At 54.5% G+C, this 19,680-nt stretch overlaps 1 protein-coding gene across 1 annotated transcript; it reads right to left on the bottom strand.

Moving 5' to 3' along the window:
• Positions 1-26: 26 nt before the first annotated feature.
• On the bottom strand, positions 27-9,110 carry NAALADL1 (N-acetylated alpha-linked acidic dipeptidase like 1). Its single transcript, XM_008159097.3, has 18 exons — positions 8,911-9,110; positions 8,654-8,826; positions 8,381-8,502; positions 7,889-8,011; positions 5,216-5,499; positions 5,022-5,123; positions 4,263-4,348; positions 4,036-4,155; positions 3,097-3,182; positions 2,955-3,018; positions 2,797-2,864; positions 2,520-2,611; positions 2,342-2,432; positions 1,526-1,607; positions 1,271-1,444; positions 1,110-1,197; positions 907-999; positions 27-624 (listed from the first exon to the last, which is right to left on the bottom strand). Exons 1-18 carry the CDS (start codon positions 9,108-9,110, stop codon positions 438-440), a joined length of 2,235 nt encoding a protein of 744 aa, XP_008157319.2. The 3' UTR covers positions 27-437.
• Between the last annotated feature and the right edge of the window lie 10,570 nt (positions 9,111-19,680).

The raw sequence follows: 19,680 nt of genomic DNA, 5'->3' as shown, positions 1-19,680 counted from the left end.
AGAAGTGTGAGGTATGAGGGTGGAGGAACCCAGAGTGGACAAGGCCCTATTTACCCTGAGCCTCAGTTTCCCTGCTGGTCCCTGAGGAGTAGCCCTGGTGGACTCTGAGCTGGCATCTAAGGTTGGCATGTGTACTATCCTCACCCACCCACCACCAAGAGCAATTGAGGGTTTTGCCATTCCCACCATCCCTGCCTCCTTTTCTCTACCCTCTGTCAACCAAGAGCCAGGATGAGGGAGATTCATTCAGGGCTTGTCACTCCCCTCAGGTGACCACAACTGGTAGGGCCCTGAGCTGTTGCCCCAGAGATTGAAAGGATTCCATAGTCATGACCTCTCTTGGCATCAGGGAAGACTGGGACACCCAAAGAAAACTGGAGTGGGAGAGGGTTCAGATAAAGGGGGGGTAGTGGTGAGCTGAGGAAGGAGGGCTGGGGTCAGAGGTCAGCCACGGGCCTCAGGGTGGCTGCTGCACCCTCCAGGGCCACCACCACAATGCTGAGCTGCCTCTGCACCTCAGCCCAGGCCGCAGATCCTGGGTCTGTGTTCAAGGCCCTTAAACAGGCATCGGCCAGGCCTGGGAATGTATCTGCGAAGCTGTTAAGAGGCGCCCAGAGCACGTGGCTGACAGGAGAAATAGGGAGCATCAGGGTTGTTTGCTTCAGCCTGGAATGGGCTCCGCTCCCGTATAGAGCTGGGCCCAAAAGCACCTCCACTGCCTCTGAAAGCTGCGGCTCTTGGTAGAAGGCGTAAATTCTAGTCCCAGGGTGACTGTGACTGATTTGCATCCCTTCCTTTGAGCCTGGTTCCCTTAAAGGCCAGTGAAATGCTGACATCCTCCTCCCTCGGTGCCCATGACCCAGCCTCACCCCACTGCACCTCCCAAGAGCTTTGGGACAGACTCACCTATAGTAGCGTTGCTCTGGGAAGGCTCGCGGGTTCAGGAAGGCCCTTTCCAGGAGCATCAGCTGGTCATTGAGCATCCGTACCTGCAGGGGGCTGGAGGTGGCAGGACTTGCTAGTCACTCTGGAGCCAGCAGCCCAGCTGCCAGCCTGCATCTTGCCCTGGATGCCACCCTCCCAGACACCCGCTTGCTGCCCTTGCTCACTCGAAGGTGCCCTTCTGCAGCGCGGATATGTGCTGGCCCAAGGCCACAGCTGCCCCCTCGAACTTCTCCACTGCCGTCACCAGAGGCCCTGTGGGTACAGCCAGCATCTTAGCCCGGGGGGTGCAGGCTTCCCCGTGCCTCTTGTCAGGGGGCCTTCGTACCCAGGCTGATGCTGCGGTGCTCCAGCAGGGCCCCGAAGAACTGCTGGGTAACCTGCAGGAAGCTTCGGAGGGTCTCACTGTAGTCACTGACATTGAGAGGCAGGAAAAGGCTGTCACTGAGCCGAAGAAGCACGTTCCCCGCCGTCCTGGCCACGGCCTGGTGGCTGCTGAAGCCTGCAGAGAGGGCGACAAGGCCAGGGCTCAGTCTCCAGCCCATCCTCCCTAGCCTCAGGATGCTCTTGACCCTGTCCTCACCGGGGTCCACAAACTTGTCCACGTAACCAAAGGTGTCGAAAGCTGTGTGGTAGGTGGGGTAGATCCGGGCAGAGGTCTTGCTCTGGAGAAACAAAGTCCAGAGGTGACAGGCTTGAGATGGGAAGTGGGAGGAGGTGTACCTACAGTGAGCTACAATGTAGAGACATTCCCTCAAATCACTGCCCCATCCATGAGGTAGTTTTAGAATTCCCACTTCATAGAAGAAGAAACTGATGCTCAGGGAGGTTAAGTAACCTGCCTGCTATCACGCAGCTAGTAAGTGGCAGAGCTGGGTCAGGTGCCGGTTTCCTGTTTCACATGAAGAAGAGTCCGGAGCTTTGGAGTGAGACAGGATTAAATCTAGCTCACTACCCAGGAACAGGAAGGGGAGAGACTACTTGTGGAGACACAGGCTGGGTATTCTGTATGCCCCATCTCATTGCACTCTCACACCAATGCCATGAGTTGTCCCTCTTTTACACTGTCATTTAATCTATTCTGAGATAAACTTTTTCATCTTTTAAGGATTCTGGAATCAAGATGCTTACAGTCAGTGTTATTCTACACCTAATTGGCAGTGCAGTTCCCCCCCCCCCCCGAATAGTGCATATCATAATAGTGCATCTTACAGTCAATAGTGTCTTAAATTTGATAAGTTAGATGAGCATAAGCAGATTCTCAGAGAAGAAAGTTGGCCGAGGTAGCACAGCTACTGAGTGATGGAGCCGGATTCAGACTGCTCTAGAGAAGCCAGGAGAGGAGGGGGCGGCGAGTGGAGCAAAGTCTAGAGCTGGGAGACGCAGCGGTGCCGCTCACCCGGTCATAGGTGTAGGCGATGTCCATGGAGGAGATGCCCAGGAAGTGAATGAAGGGTGCATAGTCGCTGCCAGCACCCAGGGAGCCCAAGCTGCGGGAAGGAAGATGGATGGGCTAGAGACTGCTGGGCCAGCCCGCCCATCCGGGGCCCGGGGCCCGGCCCCAGCCCCGGGCTCACCTGGGGACCAGGCCATACACTGGACTGCTACGGTTGAAATACCGGATCCAGTTGTCGTAGACGCTGAGGCTGCCAGGGCCTGGTGCGGGGATCTGACCAGAGGGGAATCTAGTCTCGGGGTTGGCCTCTCCCCGACCCAACAATGAACGGGTCCTCTGCCCGGCCCACCCTAGTCTCCAGCCAACGCACAGTCCTGCGGGTCCCAAAGGCCCGCCTCCAGGCTCAGTCCCACCCCAGCCCCCACAGTAAGTGCCGGTTCCGGCCCCGCCCCCTTCACCTGTTTGGCTGCGGAGAAGATGACGCTTTGGACCGGGGGCGTCCCCTGCGCCCTCAGGGTGGCGTTGGCTGTGGGAGGACCGGAGAAGGGCTCTATCCTGACCCCAGCCCCCTTATCTCCCCACCCCCCGCGCCCAGTCAGCCCAGTCTCCCCCATACCGAACACCGAGATGTCCACGTTGATGTAGGCCACGGCGCGCTCCTGCAGCTTGCTGAAGAACTCCTGCGGGGAGGGGCGACGTCAGCCCGGCACTGCCCGGCCCGGGATCCCCTTGATCGCCTACCCTGGAGGCTCACTCACCTCCGTGAATTCTGTGGAGCCAATGAGCCCAAACTCCTCTGCCCCCCAGCTCGCAAACACGATCGATCTGCGGGGACGCCAGATGCCTGGGGAAGGGGTAAAGGGTTAGAGGGCAGGGGTCCCCAGATCCTGGGGTGACTCACAAAAAGGCTGGGGATGTGGAGAGGACGGAGGGCTGGAGGTAGGTCCTGGTACCTCTCCAGCCAAGTCTTCCCAGAGGCTCCCTCCTCTGCTGTGACACCCCACCACCACCCCAACATTGCCCCCAGCACCAGCATCCCTCAGTCAGGTGGTCCCTTACCCAGACGGCCGGCCTCCCTCTTCGCTAGAGGCATGCTTGAGAAGGCCTCCTGACGCTCCACCTCCAACCCCTTCACCCATCATCCTAGAAACACTGGCCCAGTCTTCACCTGGCGACCATACATTACCTTCTCCTTTCCCCGAGCTGCCCTCAGACTTGCACCTGGAAAGCCCCTCAGATACATTTCTTTATAGCCCATCCCAATTGTCACTGCATGCAGGCGCTCTGGGGGTTCACTGTGGGACCCCCGGTGCTTAGAATCGGCCTGACATGTAGTGGCACCGAGACATATCTGCGGAGCTAAGGACTGTCATTCCTGCCTCAAGTGGGCGGAAGCTCGCGGAGGCAGAGCCTGGACACCGCCTTGCTCCCAGCAGCATCCCGGCCTCCTTCCATCCAGGGGCACAACAGGCCTCAGAAGCTACTGTACGAATTCATCAATGGCCCGTTCCGTCCCCTGTACCCCACTGGGCTACTCGAGGCCAGGGCTGCTGTCCACGCGTGTCTGCCTCCAGGGCCCTCAGGCACAAGCGGGCACGGGAGAATGAGACAGGAGGTGGACAGGAAGTCCAGAGCTAGGAAGGAGTGGGTTTGGAGGCGACCTCCGGGGGAGAGTCCTGGGTCAGGGGCGGCCTCACCCTTCTTGAGCAGGGCCCCCAGGACGCGGGAGAGCTCCAGGAGGACCGCGGTGCCACTGCTGGGGTCCACGGCCCCGTGCACCCAGCTGTCCCGGTGGTTTCCATAGAGCACATAGCGGTCTGGCGGGAGGAGCAGAATCAGAAACCAGAGAAGAGGGGGGTCAGCCAGGCAGGGTGGAGGGGGCGCAGTCAGGGGGCTCAGAGCAGGGCTGCTCCTGGGGGCTCACCAGGCTCCACGGCCCCGCGGATGATCCCCAGGACGTTGGAGGAGTTCCGCAGCTCCAGGCGGTTGTGAACACTCACGTTCACCTGGCTGCGGAGTGAAGGGGACGGCAGTGTTGGCCCCGCTCCCCCACCCCCCCACCGCCCCGCTCTCTGCCCCAGTGCGAGAGAAACTGAGGCCAGGGCGGAATAGGACAGGGCAAGATCACGTGCCCAGAAGTACCAGGAGAGACAGTAAGGCGAGAGCCCAGCTCTTCCGATTCCTGTTCTCCTTTTCGTCGGTGCCCTCCCTCCCTCCCTCCGTGCTTATCAGATACTTGGTGTAGCCGGCACCGCACTAGGGGCCTCCCTCTCCCGAGCCAGACCACCAGGAAGCAAACAACTGCAGTGGACGTGTGAGAGGCTCCCTGGCGGCAGGGAGGTTAGTGCCCGCAGGAATGGCAGGAGCGCCCGGAAGGGTGTTCCCAGCAGAGGGAACAGCAAGTGCGGAGACCCTGATTTGGGAGTAAGCTTGGTGTGCTCAACAGAGGGGGCGACTGGAGAGTGGAGGTCTGAGATAAAGCAGGGGTACCCCACAGGGACTTGTGGGCCACACAGCTGTCTCACGGGTTCCCCAAAGACAAGACAGACATTTGAGTCAAGGGAGGGCTTGGAAGAGAAGTAAGGGGAAGGCCAGGCCTTAAAGTGGGCAGAGGGGAAACTGAGGGTCAGGGAAGCATAACGAGGGAGGGGAGAGGAGTTGAGGGAGGAGGGGCCCAGCTCACCTGCCTGCGAAGACGCCACCAGGCTGGAAGCCCGGGCCCAACTTGTAGTCACAGCCCAGCGCCCCCTGCCAGGCAGCCGGGGCTGAGGGTCCCTGGAGGTTACTGGGAGGAGAGGGAGAGCCTTCAGAGCAAATATGGGTAGAAACTTGGAGGCCATTGGAGGATGGGCAGGAGACCCCAGGGCACAAGCTCACCAGAGAAGGACTTTGGCACCCTCAAAGCCAATGGGCTGAATGGGAATTGGGGGAAATCCGGAGGCATTGGCTGGGTCCAGGCGAAAGGAAGAGGGGTTGGCTGGAAGGTAGGGAGTCAGGGGGTCCCCAAAATACTCATAGTAGGAGCCTCGTTCCACCCCAGAGGGAGGCAGGTGCCAGGAGTGCGGGAAGGTCTCGTTGGGCAAGCTATGCCCATCATTGATGTCTGCGGGGTCCGTATACACCAGCACCCCAGCCACCTCGTGCTTGGCAGCGTTCACAGCCTGCAGGAGGAGGAGGAGGAGGAGGAGGCTATGTTTAGGGGAGGGGTGAGGAGGATGCACACCTATTGTTCTGGCTGTGGGAGCCAGGACAGATCTATCTTCCCACTGGCAGGATGATGCTAACCCAAGTCATTTATTGCAGTTCTGCTTGGACATAGGCAAGCCAGTGCTTATGGGGGTGGGGGGTGGGGGGCTGGTTGAATAAGTGGAAGCATCTCACAAGGGAATGCTTGTGGCGGGCTGGCACGGCCATGGCATACTCAGCCCCAGGGCGCCGTATGTGCCGCACCAGCTCCGCCAGGTTCAGGGACCCTGAGTGGAGGCGGCTGAAAGGCTTAGAAAAGACAAGAGAACCCTGACCGGTTTGGCTCAGTGGATAGAGCCTCCACCTGTGGACTGAAGGGTCCCGAGTTCGATTCTAGTCAAGGGCATGTACCTTAGTTGCGGGCACATCCCCAGTAGGAGGTGTGCAGGAGGCAGCTGATCAGTGTTTCTCTCTCCCTCTCCCTTCCTCTCTGTAAAAAAAAACACAATAAAATATATTTTAAAAAAAAACAAAACAAAAAACACAAGAGAATGAGAGCTGGGTCTGGGTGGGACTCTGCTCCCTGAGAGACAGCGCCACGGGCCTTGTCTTTATTTTATAGCAGATGCCTCGAGGCACAGTAAGGGCTGGTCAAGATGTTTACAACATTCTTGTAGGTTTCGATCCCACTCAATTACATGCACCTGATAGAGTTTTGTTTACTTGCAGCCTGTATCACTCAGGCACGTGGGGCTCTGCCCTCCAAGCTGGGACTTGCACGTGGGGATGAGAGGACTGTGACCTCTCATTAGTCCAAGGCTTGAACCTGTCCCAACACTGCAGCCGCGCCCCACAAGTACTTGCAGCTGTATAAAAGAGCAAGGACGTTCTGCACACCCATGCTCATAGCAGCACTGTTCACAATCACCAAAAGGTAGAAACAACCCAAGGGGCCATCGACGGATGGATGAATAAGCAAAATGTGGTATATAACGAATCATGCAGCCTCAAAAGGAAGGAGATGCTGATACAACATTGATGAACGTTGAAAACATTATGCCAAGGGAAATAAGGCAGACATAAAAGAATAAATACCATATGATTTCTCTTACACGAGATACCAAGAACAGGCAAATTCAGAGAGACAGAAAGGTGGATAGAGGCTACCAGGGCTGAGGAGAGTTAGTTTATGAGGACAGTTTCATCTGGAATGGAGCCAGAGTCCTGGGCGTGGCTGCTGGCGGTGACTGCCCCATTTTGTGAATGTTCTTAATGCCACTGCCTTGTACACTTAAAGGCGGATAAAACAGTACATCTGGCTACAACAAAAACAGAACGGTGCCTTTTCAAAAGGCAGCACAGGACAGAGTTTGTGTGTCCTCCGAAGGGAACGCTGGGTGGGTATCCCAGAAGCCGAAGAGTGGCGGCCTCTTCGGAGGGTGGCCTCACAGGAGAACTTTTCATTTCAGGCGGTGTTTCTTTAAACGGGAAATTCCATCATGCCTGTCCCCACCCCCCTTTTATTCTGTTCTGTTCTTTTCTTCCCTTTTCTTTTTCTTTTGTTCAGCTCTTATTATGGGCACTTCTTTAAAAACTATGATCAAGTACACATAACATAAAACTTATTATCTAAACCACTTTATTTTATTTTATTGTTAACCCTCACCCATGGATTTTTTAAATTGATTTTTAGAGAGAGTGGAAGGGAGGGGGAGAGATACAGAGAGAGAAACATCGATGTGAGAGAGACACATCAATGGGTTACCTCCCGCAGGCACCCTGACCAGGGCCGGAGATTGAGCCTGCAGTGGAGGTATGTGCCCTTGGCCAGAAGCGAACCTGGGACCCTTCAGTTCGAAGGTTGTCTTAAGCATTTTAAAGTGTACCGCTCAGTGGTATTAAATACATTCATATTATTGTGCAATTATTACCACCATGCATCTCTGGAACTCTTTTCGTCTTGCAAATCTGCAATTCCATATCCATTAAACACTCTCTTGCGCGCTATACCTGTATATATTTTTAAATTTTTTAAACTATAGACATGTTATATTTAGTCAAAACTTTTAAGTGAAAAGAAGCAGGATGTGGAGACGGCAGCTGGAGGTATTTAAGTTGAATATTGAGAAGAATTACTTCACAGGAGGTCTTAGATTCCTAAAATATCAAAGCTGAAAATTTTGCCTAATGAGGCTCAGAGAGGTTAGGGGAGGCATCCAAGGTCACACAGCACATCAGTGGTATAACACAAATACAGCTCAGCCCACCTCTCAATATTGCTTCTTCCCCTTCCCCACACTTCCTCCTGTCCACTGCTGGGCCCCTCCCCCCACCCAGCACCCTGCACTGGGGGCCGCTGCTCACCTTGGCCCCGCGTCCTACACCCCCGTAGCGGGTCAGGGCGATGGTGCCTTTGAGTTGGATGCCCTGAGCCTGTAGCTCCTTAAAGTCTTCTTCTGAGCCCCAGTTGGCGTAGACGAGGAGGCCCTAGTCCCAAGAGGAGGTGACCCTTAGAGCCAGGCCCAGGGAAGATGGAGTGGGGAAGGAGAGGGACAGCTGGGTGGCAGGATAAAGGGTTTCGATTGTAAGCTCCCCAAGGTCAGTCCCATCTGGTTTCCTGGTGTCCAGGTACCATTATCTGGCCCGGCCTTGAGCGGGAGCCATTAGTATTTGCTGAGTTACTACGAGATGGGCGATACAAGTAGCAATGGAGTGTGGAGCTGAGTGAACTCGGGTTGGGGAGCTGAGCCCCAGTTGAGACATTTTCTCAACTGCCCCTGAGTCAGGATGGGAGAAGCTGGAGTGGGAGCCGGGGCAGCTGGGCCATGGCAGTGGGAGGGTGTATTCTAGGCCCACCTGTGGGGTTCCGGGGGGAGCGTAGGCAGCATAGGGTGGCACCACATCAGGCCCCCCCTGCTCCCCAGTCAGGTTCTCTTCGCTCTGGCGACAGGAGAAGAGGATGTCCCCAGTGGGACCCACTGTGGAAGGGGGGCAGTGTTAGGAGCTTACAATCGAGCCTGCAACCAAGGTATGAGGTACATGCCCGAGGTATGTGCCTGAGGTATTGCCCCTGGGCCCCACAGCTCCCCACCCCACAGGCATCCCTAAGCCAGCGGGGCCGGACCTCACCAATGGCCACGTGGTTCGGCTGCTCCTGGCTGGGGAAGGACAGCAGCACCTCGTAGCTGGATGCCTCCGCCGAGTCCAGACCTGACTCTGGGTCCTGCCAGCGCCGCAGCAGCAGCTGCACCAGCGCCTCGTCCTGGGGGCTGGAGGCCAGGTGCGGCTCCCTGGAGAGCTCTCTGCAGCGGGGGCAGAGGGGAGCAGGCCCAGGGTCAGGGAGGGGCCTCTGGCAAACAGAAGGGGCTGGTAGATAGGCCTCTCACCTAAGGTTCTCACGGATCCTGCTGGCATCCAGCTGCCCCATGACGGTCTCAAGGATCTCTGGGTCCAGGTCCTGGAAGGCTGAGGCACTGGACGCTGGCGGGTTGGCTCCCTTGGGGATGGCAAAGTGGCCCAGGATGATCCCTAGCGCCAAGAGGGCAGCGGCCCCCACAACTCCCCCGAGCACCTTCACCCACTGCATCCTGTGGAGTCTTGGCCAGCGAGGGTGGCTTCTTATAGATGGGGTGTCAGGCCTAGATAACCATTACCCCAGGATGGCCCTGCCCTTTGGCTCCCACGCTATCAGGGAGAGTGAGGGAAAACCCTGCAGGGAGGGCCTGGAGCTGTTCACACCCCCAGTGTCTGTATCATTCACCTGGAAAAGGCCTCCCGGGGCATTACCTCCGCACAGGGACACTGAGGCCCAGAGAGGGACCCAGGTGCTCAGTAAAACAGAGGCCAAGCCAGGACTCCGAGCCCGTGTCCAGAAGGGCTGCGCCTGCTGCCCGTCCTCCCTGCCTCTGCCTCCTCGGTGTCATTTGAGTTCCAGCACATCCAGCACTGGCTGCTTAAGCAGGTTTGCGTTTAAACCCCATCCTTCCACCCAGCGCATCGACCTATGAACTGGAAGGTCAAGGTTTGGCTTCCGGTCAGGGCACATGCCTGGGTTGCGGACTCGATTCCCAGCAAGGGGCGTGAGGGAGGCAGAGGATCCATGATTCTCTCTCATTGATGTTTCTATCTTCCTCTCTCTCCCTTCCTCTCTGAAATCAATAAAAATACATTTTTTAAAAAGTAAAATAAATCCCATCTTTTTTTGACATAAACAGTGTGACCTGGGGCAATTCACTTGGTTTTTCTGGCCTGTTTCCTTGGCTGTAAAATGGGGATAATAAAACCTATTTCACAGAACTGTGGTTCTGTTTTCTTTAAAGAAGACCGCATGTATAGAAACAACTCGCGTAGTGGCCGGCACATAGTGGGAGCTCAGTACATTTTAGCCGCTCCTGCTTCACTTGACCCCTTAAAGGAAGAAGGGGGACCCACAAGAATCCCCTGTATCTAGCCTGCAGGGGTCCAGCTTATGGGAGGAAAGGGAACTCTTAGGGAGGCTGTTCTAGAAGACAGAAGGGAAGCCCACGCTTCTTTGGCAATGTGACTTCCTCCTCCATCTCCTGGCCCTATTTGGAATCCATTTGCCCAGCTGGTGTGGCTCAGTGGTTGAGTATCCACTCATTCACCAAGAGATATAGTTGCAATTTCTGGTCAGGGTTGTGGACTCGATCCCCAGTGGGGGCTGTGCAGGAGACAGCCAATCGATGTTTCTCTCTCATTGATGCTTTTATTTCTCTCTCTCTCTCTCAAAATCAATAAACACCATATTTTTAAAAAATGGAATCCATTCATCTGTTCATCATCCATTCACCTGTTTATCCACTACCCACGCATATCCACCCATCTATCCATCTACCCACCCACTCACCCACCCACTTTCCTATCCACCTGTCCATCTATCCATCCATCCATTCTCCATCACTTATACCTGCAAGCATCCTTGATTCATTCAGCTCTATGCCAGATCCATGCCAGGCCCTAAGGGAGCAAAGGTGGCCAGGAGCTCAAGTCCAGCAGGGGAGACAGACAGGCCGTGGACTCCACCATGTGGGAAGTGCCCTACAGAAGGAGGACCAAAGTGCTCCCAGTGGGGAGAACGAGGAATTCTGTCTGGAAGGGACCATTGGAGGGGATCTTCCAAGGATGAGAAGGAATTTAGACACAGAGAGGGTGAGGGTCTGGCCCTCTGTATGTAATGAGGTCCTTACTGTTCCCAGGGAACGGTAATTTGGCTCTATCATGTACAGACGGCCTAGCATGTGCAAAGGCTGGGAGATAGGGAGAGGGAGACACTAAGTACTCAGCACAAATAATGAGCCTCTTCACATCTCACAGAGCACCAAGCAGAGCCGGGAAGGTCCCTGGGCATCAAGCTGTGCCTCCTCCCACCTCCCATGTTATCCTGCCTTGGCACCAGCCAGGCTGCTGCCCATTGACAGGCCCAAAGATGCCTGAAGAGCTGAGGGAGCTGGGCCATGGTGGACTGTGTGTGTGTGTGTGTGTGTGTGTGTGTGTGTGTGTGTGTGTGTGTGTGAGATTCACAGCCCCCTCTAGGAGCAGCCCCCTTCTGCTCACAACCTCACCTGCCCCAGGCCCCACCATGCCATCTCCCTTGTGCTGCTGGTGAGGAAGGTTTGCATGTTAGCATAGGAGGACTGGAGGTGGGGGAGGGGAGACGGGGGGAGTGTGATCAGTGACTTTGGGCACATGCACCAGGAAGCCACTGTTCTTGGCGAGGTGGTTATCAGCACCCAGGTTATTGACCTTGGATCTTATCAGAAGCCTGTCAGCATGGAGAGCACACATGTTCCTTACGAGGACCCAGGAGGACAGTTACACCAGGAAGGCAGTGGGACGCCAAGGTCAGCTGATAACTGAGGCAGAGACAGGGTGAGGACACCACAAGGTACAGCTTTATGGTCCCACCCCACCCCCTCCTGGAAGGATTTAGTCCCTTGAACATGTGAAGTTCCAAACACGACACCTGGACAAGAGTATGTGACATCTGAGTGAGCTACTCCACCTGAGTGTAGTGTGTGTGAATGTGTGTGTGTGTGTGTGTGTGAGAGAGAGAGAGAGAGAAAGAGAGAGAGAGAGAGAGAGAGAGAGAGTCCCGAGAACTCTGGCGCAGGCTGTGGGAGTCAGCTGGTGTCTACACTGCTGTAGGCAGCAGACATTAATTTGATCAATCTTCCTTCCCCTGTCTTAGTTGGGTGGGTGGTATGGCCCCTCCCTGAATATTTTGAATTGTGGGTGTTGATGAAAATCGCCTGAGGTAGCCAATGCATTTGATTTCCTTTATCTTCTCACCTCACTCCCAGGATCGTGCTGACTCTGAGTTCTTCAGTCTCTCCGGGACTGCCAATCTATCTGTGCCAGCTCCTTGCCACTCTCCCTCCCTCCCACGTGGACTCACCTCCCTCCTTGCCCAGACTCAGTCCCTTGCAAAGCCTCTCACCACTCGTGATCCTCTCTGCTGTTTTGGTCACAGTCACTGGGTAAAACCCCAACCTGGTTATATGCAACCCACCACCCACTCTGCACCTGCACCCTGACCCTTAATGTGCCTGCAGAGCCACACGACCCCACTGATCTTGCTTAAATTTATGCCAAAACCGATTTAGCTCACTGGAGAGAGCTTTGGCCTGCGGACTCAAGGGTCCCAGGTTCGATTCCGGTCAAGGGCATGTACCTTGGTTGCGGGCACATCCCCAGTAGGGGGTATACAGGAGGCAGCTGATTGGTGTTTCTCTCTCATCGATGTTTCTAACTCTCTCTCTCTCTCTCCCTTCCTCTCTGTAAAAAAATCAATAAAATAAAATAAAAATTTAAATAAATAAAATAAATTTATGATCCCACACCTCAAGCAGGCCCTCGTCCTGCCATCTTTCCTGGCCCACTCACTCTCCCTCCTAGGCTCCTAGATGGTGACGCCACACCCTCTCCTGTTCTCAAGCCTCCAACATGGTCGCCTCCACCCTCTCTCTCAGCCAGTGACTGTGCTTGCCTATCCGCCCCCCCACCATAGAATTGATTGCTTCTTTTTATTTAAATTATTTATCGTAGAAAGTATTACATGTCTTTTTTCCCCCATGACCTCTCCCTGCCCACCTCCATCTCCCAGCACAGGCCCTCACCCCCTACTGTGTCTATTGGCTATGCTTATATGCATTCATACAAGTCCTTTGATTGATTCTTATGTCCTTCCCACCTCCTCGGCACCTCCTCCCCTCCCCCCCCCCACCCCGTGCTTCCCTATTTCACTGAGAAAGTCAGAGGGAACTTCACCACTTGAGTTGCTCACCCCACCATCTCCTTGGCCCTCTCCTGTCACTGTGGTGAATGGTTTGTGCCCATCTAGTATCAACCTCTACCTCACACCAGAGCCCACCACCCTCACTGCTCAACAATGGCCGCCCTGCTCTGCTTCTCCAGTGGATCACTCCCATCCATTCATGGTGTTGAACACCATCTCTTCAACATCTCTCAATTCCACTTGCTCCTCCAGTAACTTCCAATTTCCTGTTCCCTTTTATGATAAAACTCAACGAGTTATCCGTGTTTGTCCCCAATTCCTTGCCTCCGTTCTCTCTTGAGGCTGCTCAAGTTGGGGCTTTACTAAGGTGACCAGATCGTCCCGCTTTTGGCGGGACGCGGGACAAATGGTTAAAAATCGGGACTGTCCCACCAAAAGCGGGACGATCTGGTCACCTTAGGCTTTACCCACCATTCTGCTAAAACTGCTCTTAAAAAGGTCAACTTCAATAAAGTTTGCCCAGCTGGCATAGCTCAGTGGTTGAGAGTCGACCTGTGAACCAGGAGGTCACGGTTCGATTCCCAGTCAGGGCACATTCCCGGGTTTCGGGCTCAATCCCCAGTGTAGGGTGTGCAGGAGGCAGCTGATCAATGACTCTCTCATCATTGATGTTTCTCTCTCTCTCCCCCCTCTTCCTTCCTCTCTGAAATCAATAAAAATACATTTTTTTTAAAAAGGTCAACTTCGCTCCATGTTGCCAAATTCACTTCTGTCCTCTTATTATTTTTTAAAATATATTTTTATTGATTTCAGAGAGGAAGGAAGAGGGAGAGATAGAAACATCAATGATGAAAGAGAATCATGGTGGATCAGCTGCCTCCTGCAAGTCCCCCACTGGGGATCGAGCCCACAACCCAGGCATGTGCCCTTGACCGGAATCGAACCTGGGACCTTTCAGTTCACAGGCAGACACTCTACCACTAAGCCAAACCGGCTAGGGCTTTATTTTATTTTTTTATATAAAAATCTTGGAGTTACGTTTTACTCTGCTTTCTCTCATATTCTACCGTGGGTCTATCAGTAAATCCTGCTGAGCCTTCAGAAGAAACCTGGAGTTCATCCTGGCCCCGACTCCCTCGTCGCTTGGAGGAGAGCTCCAGGAGGCGCCCACCAGGCCCCTGCAGAATGGATGAAAGCCGACCTGAAGCAGCTCAGCTCCTCAACACCGGGTGTTCGTGCTCCAGCTGTCTGGGATTTGAGGAGTGTCCAGGGCAACAACAGGGATGCAAAAACACCCCTGGGAAATAGACCCCAACACGACTGCAGCCAGCCATGGGGGTGGGGGGGGGGCCTGCATCACACAGGTGCCCTCATGAGACGAGGATGTGGGACCTCACAGCCCCCAGAGCAGATGTTTCTGAAGGCTGGTGCCATGGGATGGTGGTGATGCTGCCAGATTGCAGGGTCGGGCATCCTCAGGTAGGAATGGCAGGACCTTTAGGCTGGTTAGGAATAGGGAGCCAGCAGGGAGCACAGGTACCCCCACCTGCTTCCACTGGGCCTCTCGGAGTGGGTAGATCCACTGGAGGTCAGCTCATAATCGCCGACATTCACTGAATGCTAACAACTGGCCCGGCTGAGGTGAGGGTTCAGGGAGAGGCCGCATCTCCTGCAGCCTTAGCCAGGAGCTGTACCACCTCTCAGACACTAGGCAAGAGGGAGGATTCCATTCCAGGCCTCACAAGAGAGATGGGACCCTGGGGACACACAGGAAGGGGTTTGCCAACCCAGCCCTGGTGTCTTTTGTTTTCTTTTTTGTTTTCTAACCCAGCCTCAGTGTCTTTTAAAAAAAAGTATATTTTTATTGATTTCAGAGAGGAAGAGAGGAGAGAAAGAAACATCAATGATAAGAGAATCATTGATTGGCTTCCTCCTGCACGTCTCCACCGGGGATTGAGCCCATAACCCAGACATGTGTCCTGACTGGAAATCGAACCGTTGACCTCCTGGTTCATAGGTCAATGCTCAACCGCTGAGCCACACCAGCTGGCTGCAGCCCCAGTGTCTTAATAACAGAGGCCTGGAAGATCTGAGCCAAGCTTGTGACTGACACAGTAGCCTACTTTGACTAGCAGTTCTGGGAAGAGTGTGAGTGTGTGTGTGTGTGTGTGTGTGTGTGTGTGTGTGTGTGAGAGAGAGAGAGAGAGAGAGAGAGAGAGAGAGAGAGAGAGAGAGAGATAAAAGACTGGGAGTGCCCTAGGGCCCAGGCAGCTTTGCTGCTTTGGGAGCTCCTCTTGAAAGGGCCTTGCTGACGGGGCTGCAGTACTGGTGGGACTTGGTGTCAGCAGGAGTGGCTGTTAGGGACTGAGCTCAGGGCAGTGCAGGCTGGGGCCCTGGGCCACTGGGCAGTAGCCAGGATGCACTTAGGGCATCTGTCAGCAATTTCTGTGGTTTAGACACCTGGGAAGCGGGGAGGGCTCTGTAACAGACTCCCGTTTCCTACAGCGGAGTCTTACCAATGCAGCCACATGGGCCTGCTTTCCCAGGCTGAGATGCCAGAGGTTTCCAGAGGAAGCAGCTCAGCTGGGGCCATCCTGATGACTATGTATTGTTGCTAGAAGTCCTTAAGTGGTGAAATGTACTTAACCATTAGGCTGTTGGTCCAACTATCCTCCCTCAATCTCAGCATCGGATGACTCCCTTCGGGAAAATGGGTCACTGGTCGGCTGGAACAGGGGTCTGGAACTGGTCAGGAAATGATATGAGGGATGCCTGGGGCACCTAAAGCCATCGGGCAAGAAGGGTGGGTCTTGGGAGGGGTGGGCTGCTAAGCAGAGCTCCGCTCAGCTCAGCCTGCAGCTGTGACCAAATCAATCCTTCACTAATCAAGTCTGGCATCAGTTACTGGTCTGGGCGTGGTCATGGGGTCTGGTTTAAGTCAGATCTGAGGAGGGGCCACAAACCTGAACTTCCATCCGCTTGGCTAGTGTCCCCCTGCAGTGGGTATAAAGCAGAAAATGGTTACAGTCCTTTCCATGACGAACTAGAGGATTTCTGCCCAGTAAGCAATGTCACCCTTAGGCTTATAGGGCTTTGAAAAAGATTACCCTATATGGTATTGACCAATTTTGTATCCAATTTAGCAAAATTTCAGGATTCCTTCTTTTTCCCCCCGACTTGACTACATATATGTGTCAGTTTCTTGTATTCTCATTTAAACTAGCTTTGTCATCCTGCTATTATCTCTCTTAAGGAGTTGAAAATAAAAAACACAAAAAGATGGAAGCACAGTCCTTGTCTATTTGTATGGGAATTATTTCTAAGTTTTTGAATATTCTACCTATTCTCTCTCTCCTTACATCACGAATCATGGGACTAGAAGGAAAGGCTCCCTAGGACTAGACAGACAGGCACTGAGGGCAGCAAGGCTAGTGGACACAAGCCCTGAAGGCCTATGGGTGACCAGGACACAGTGACCACAGCTAGGAGCTCAGGAAGCCAGTCCTGAGGCGGGTAAGGGGCCAGCACGGTGGCCCTGGACAAGGAGAGCCCTAGAGATGAAGGGAGTGAGGTCTCATGGGAGGCCCCAGAAAGCCCTGGCTGGAGGGTGAAGGTTGGGTGAGAGGGGGGATTCAAATTCCAGATGCAACTCCAGCCTGAAGGGTGCTGGGCCCTTGGGGAGCTCTTACTAACTGCCCGCCCCCATAACATGACTGACAAAGGGGTAGAGACTGATCCAGTGGGGTCACAAGGTGGGAAGTGGTTCTTCTTGCCCCTCCATAGAACATCTGCCCTTTGGAGTTAGACCTGGTACCTTCATCCTCCTCGAAAGGGGTGTGGCCCCTTCCAGTCCTGCCCCAGTGCTTATCACAGGTACATCGACCTTGAGGCTGACACTAACCAGACCTGAACCTCCTCAGGGTGGGGAGAAGCTCAGCACCAGCAAACCACGTGGGAGACACCAGAGGGCATCCAGGAACCAAGCTCAGTTTGGAGCTGGTGGCTTCCTGCTCCACCTGCTTTTCAGGGTCTCACAGACACACGGGGAGCCTCCGCTCAGCTCTAGGGAAGTTTATTGCTGTTGGAGTGGCTTCCTGAGGAGGTGCCCGTCTCTGGCCTCGGGCTCTTCAGGCTGACATTGGTTTCTGTGGTCATGGGCAGCATCAGGCTACAGGGAGAGCAGGGCTGCCTTCTGGACGCTGGGCTGTTGCTGGCAAGGGGAGAGAGGTGTGTCCCCTTCACCACTCGCCGTGGGGCTGCCTGTCCACCTGGAACAGCCCTGTTTCCTGGACATCCTGCTCTTCCTCCTGGGCAGCCTTCCCTTCTTCCGGGACATCCTTCAGTTCCTCCGTGAGGATGTGATACAACAAGTCGGGCTAGAACACAGGGTTGCAGGGGTGAGAGGTGGGTAGCTGACCTTGGCAGGACCAGCTGAGGCTCCCCAGCAGGGAGCTGGGCTGGGAGGCAGGGAGGAGGTATGGAAAAGGAAGGAAGTCCTGGCTGAGGGCCTCACCAGGTTTTGCAGCTTCTCCCTCAGGGCCACATTGTCTGCTTGAATAGTGCTCAGGGACTCCTGAAGCCTAGGGTTGAAAGAGATGTCCCCTCAGCCCCCAGGCTCTTGTCCTAGGCAGCCCCACCCCCAACCCATGCCTCCTGTGTGAGCTGTGTGACCTGGCACAGCCATCTGAGACCAGGGTTTCACCCAGAGTCCAGTCTTATTGAGGGGAACCAAAGTTTTACCACCCCAAAATTGCCTTTTGGGATATTGATTTTTAAGCTGATTATTAGGAGATTGCCCAATAAGCAGGCATGTGGGCACACAGTCAATTGCTAGGGAAGAGTTGTGGCCCCCATACCTGTAGGGCAGGTCCACCAACATACAAGGACATGATGCTTGGGAGGAAAGAGACTGCGGGCCAAGGAGGTCTCCAGAGTAGAACAGGAAAGGAGGGAAGAAAGAGGGGCAAGAAGGTGCAAGCCTGCGGCCATCAAGCCCCAGGCCATGACCTCCTTGGAGAAAAGTCCTGTCACCCTACCTGCCTGCACCTGCCCAGACCTGGCTCACCTCATACAAGCATTCTGCAAATGGTTAATTTCCTTCGAGGTTTGCTGGGTGCCCCAGTCTTCCTTATCCAGGAACCGGCTCTCCAGGACCTCCAAGTCCCTAGAATGGGTTTGCAGTGAGGGTAGGATGGAGGATCAATAGGCTGGGAGAGAACTGGGTGGTCAGAGAGGTGGGGCAGCCCAAGGCCCAGGATCCTTCAGTCCTATCTGGGCTTCCCCTCTGCCCACCCCAGGGCTGAGCCCTGGCCCAGATCTGAGTGTTAATATGGGGGTTGGGAGTAGGGAGAGAAGCACCATGGGCCTCCCTCCCCTTCACACACTCACACAGACTTACTCTTGAGGTTCTTTGGGCTCAGAGGGCTCCACCGAGCTCAGGAGTGTAAACAGGAACTTGGCCGTGGGTTCTGGTTGCAGGTCCTGCTGTGACTCTGAAGAAGGTGGCTTTGGCAGAGAAGGTGTCATGGTGACCAAAGTGACACGGGGCTGGCAGCCCAAGAGCTTGGGTCCTCCCACACCCGGGAGCGTTGGCTGGGAGTTGTCATCTCCCAGCAGGGAAAGAAGAACGTCTCCAGCCCCCCTGCCACCTCTGTGCCCAGCTCCCCACAGACCTGAGGGTCTTCCAGGTTCTCCTGCTCAACAGGTTGCACCACTGGCTCCTCAACGGGCTCAGAATGGGTTTTTTGTCTGCTCTGGGGAGACTGAGGAAGACAGAAGCCCAGTTGGTAAGCCACATCCATCAACCCATGGGCCTCCCCTTTCCAGCCTCATCTGGTTATCTTGGGGCAGCCTCCAGCCTGGAGAGTCTCTATCACCAATTCTTGTCCAGCCAACCAGGTCCCTGCAAACGCAAGGGATGGGGGTGGGATTTGGGGGCTGGGATGGCACTATGTAATGGAACCCTAGAGAAACTTGTAAACAGTGGAGAATGCCTCTCATTTCTGGTATAGAAATCATCTATTAGTTGGGCATGGAGAAGTAATTAATATGGCATTCAAGACCCTCTGTTATGGACACCATTGGTTCTAACCCACATAATACTCTGCTCATACCAGCCAGGAGTCTCACTTCCCAACCCCATGCCAAACCTTCCCCAGTGCCATGCTCTTGCCCATAATGTTCACCCCTCTCCCATTCCCATCTCCTTCTGCAATCTGAATTCGGACCATACTTTTCTCTGCTGAGCAAAATTGCCTCCCCTGGTATTCCCTAGCTGGGTCGGCAGAGGAGCCGGAGCTGGGCTGAGCCTGAGAATGCTTCCGAGGTAACTTCGCTTTGGAAACTAGGTCTAAAGAAATGACTTCAAAAGAAATAAAAATTTGTACAGAGGCCCACAGTGGCTGATTTACACCAAGAAGAAAAACTAAAACTGGCTTAAAGGGCCCAAATATAAGAAAAGGTAAATAAATTATGATGTACAAATGTAATAAAATACAATTCACGCTGCAATTAACGGTCCCCAGTAAGCACTGGTTGACCAACAGGTCTGCAGGACAGGCCTCAGGCCGGGTCCTGAGAACATACAGATAGATGATCTGATCTGGTTCTGCCCCAGAGAAGCTTCAGGGGACGCAAGAGGGCCCAGTTCACAGGGGATCCTAGGTTCACAGGGGATCCTAGTGCAGGGAAATGTGCCATAAAGAGGCCCGGACAGAAAGCCCTGGTCTCGAGAGGAGAGGGCCACACACTTGGCTTAGGAGCTCTAGGCAGACTCCATCAGGGAGGTGCTGCTTGATCTTCAACAAGTGGGGTATCCTGGCCAGTGAAGGGCAATCCAGAAGGAACAGCTTGGGCAGGATGGTGTCGAAGATGTGGGGCACTCCGCTGGGAAACAGCGTGA

The sequence above is a fragment of the Eptesicus fuscus genome, chromosome 13 (genome assembly GCF_027574615.1).
Source record: "Eptesicus fuscus isolate TK198812 chromosome 13, DD_ASM_mEF_20220401, whole genome shotgun sequence".
Classification (NCBI taxonomy): domain Eukaryota; kingdom Metazoa; phylum Chordata; class Mammalia; order Chiroptera; family Vespertilionidae; genus Eptesicus; species Eptesicus fuscus.
Note: the sequence above shows the minus strand (reverse complement) of the source record. Positions and strands in the feature narration are given on the sequence as shown.

What these genes read in the sequence shown, in the direction of transcription:
- NAALADL1 (XM_008159097.3), bottom strand. Translation starts at nt 9,110, where the DNA reads ATGCAGTGGGTGAAGGTGCTCGGGGGAGTTGTGGGGGCCGCTGCCCTC. An exon ending in AGGATCCGTGAGAACCTTAG is followed by an intron (nt 8,827 to 8,910) that starts GTGAGAGGCCTA and finishes CCCCCGCTGCAG; the next exon opens with AGAGCTCTCCAGGGAGCCGC. An exon ending in CTGCAGAAGGGCACCTTCGA is followed by an intron (nt 1,000 to 1,109) that starts GTGAGCAAGGGC and finishes TGCCACCTCCAG; the next exon opens with CCCCCTGCAGGTACGGATGC.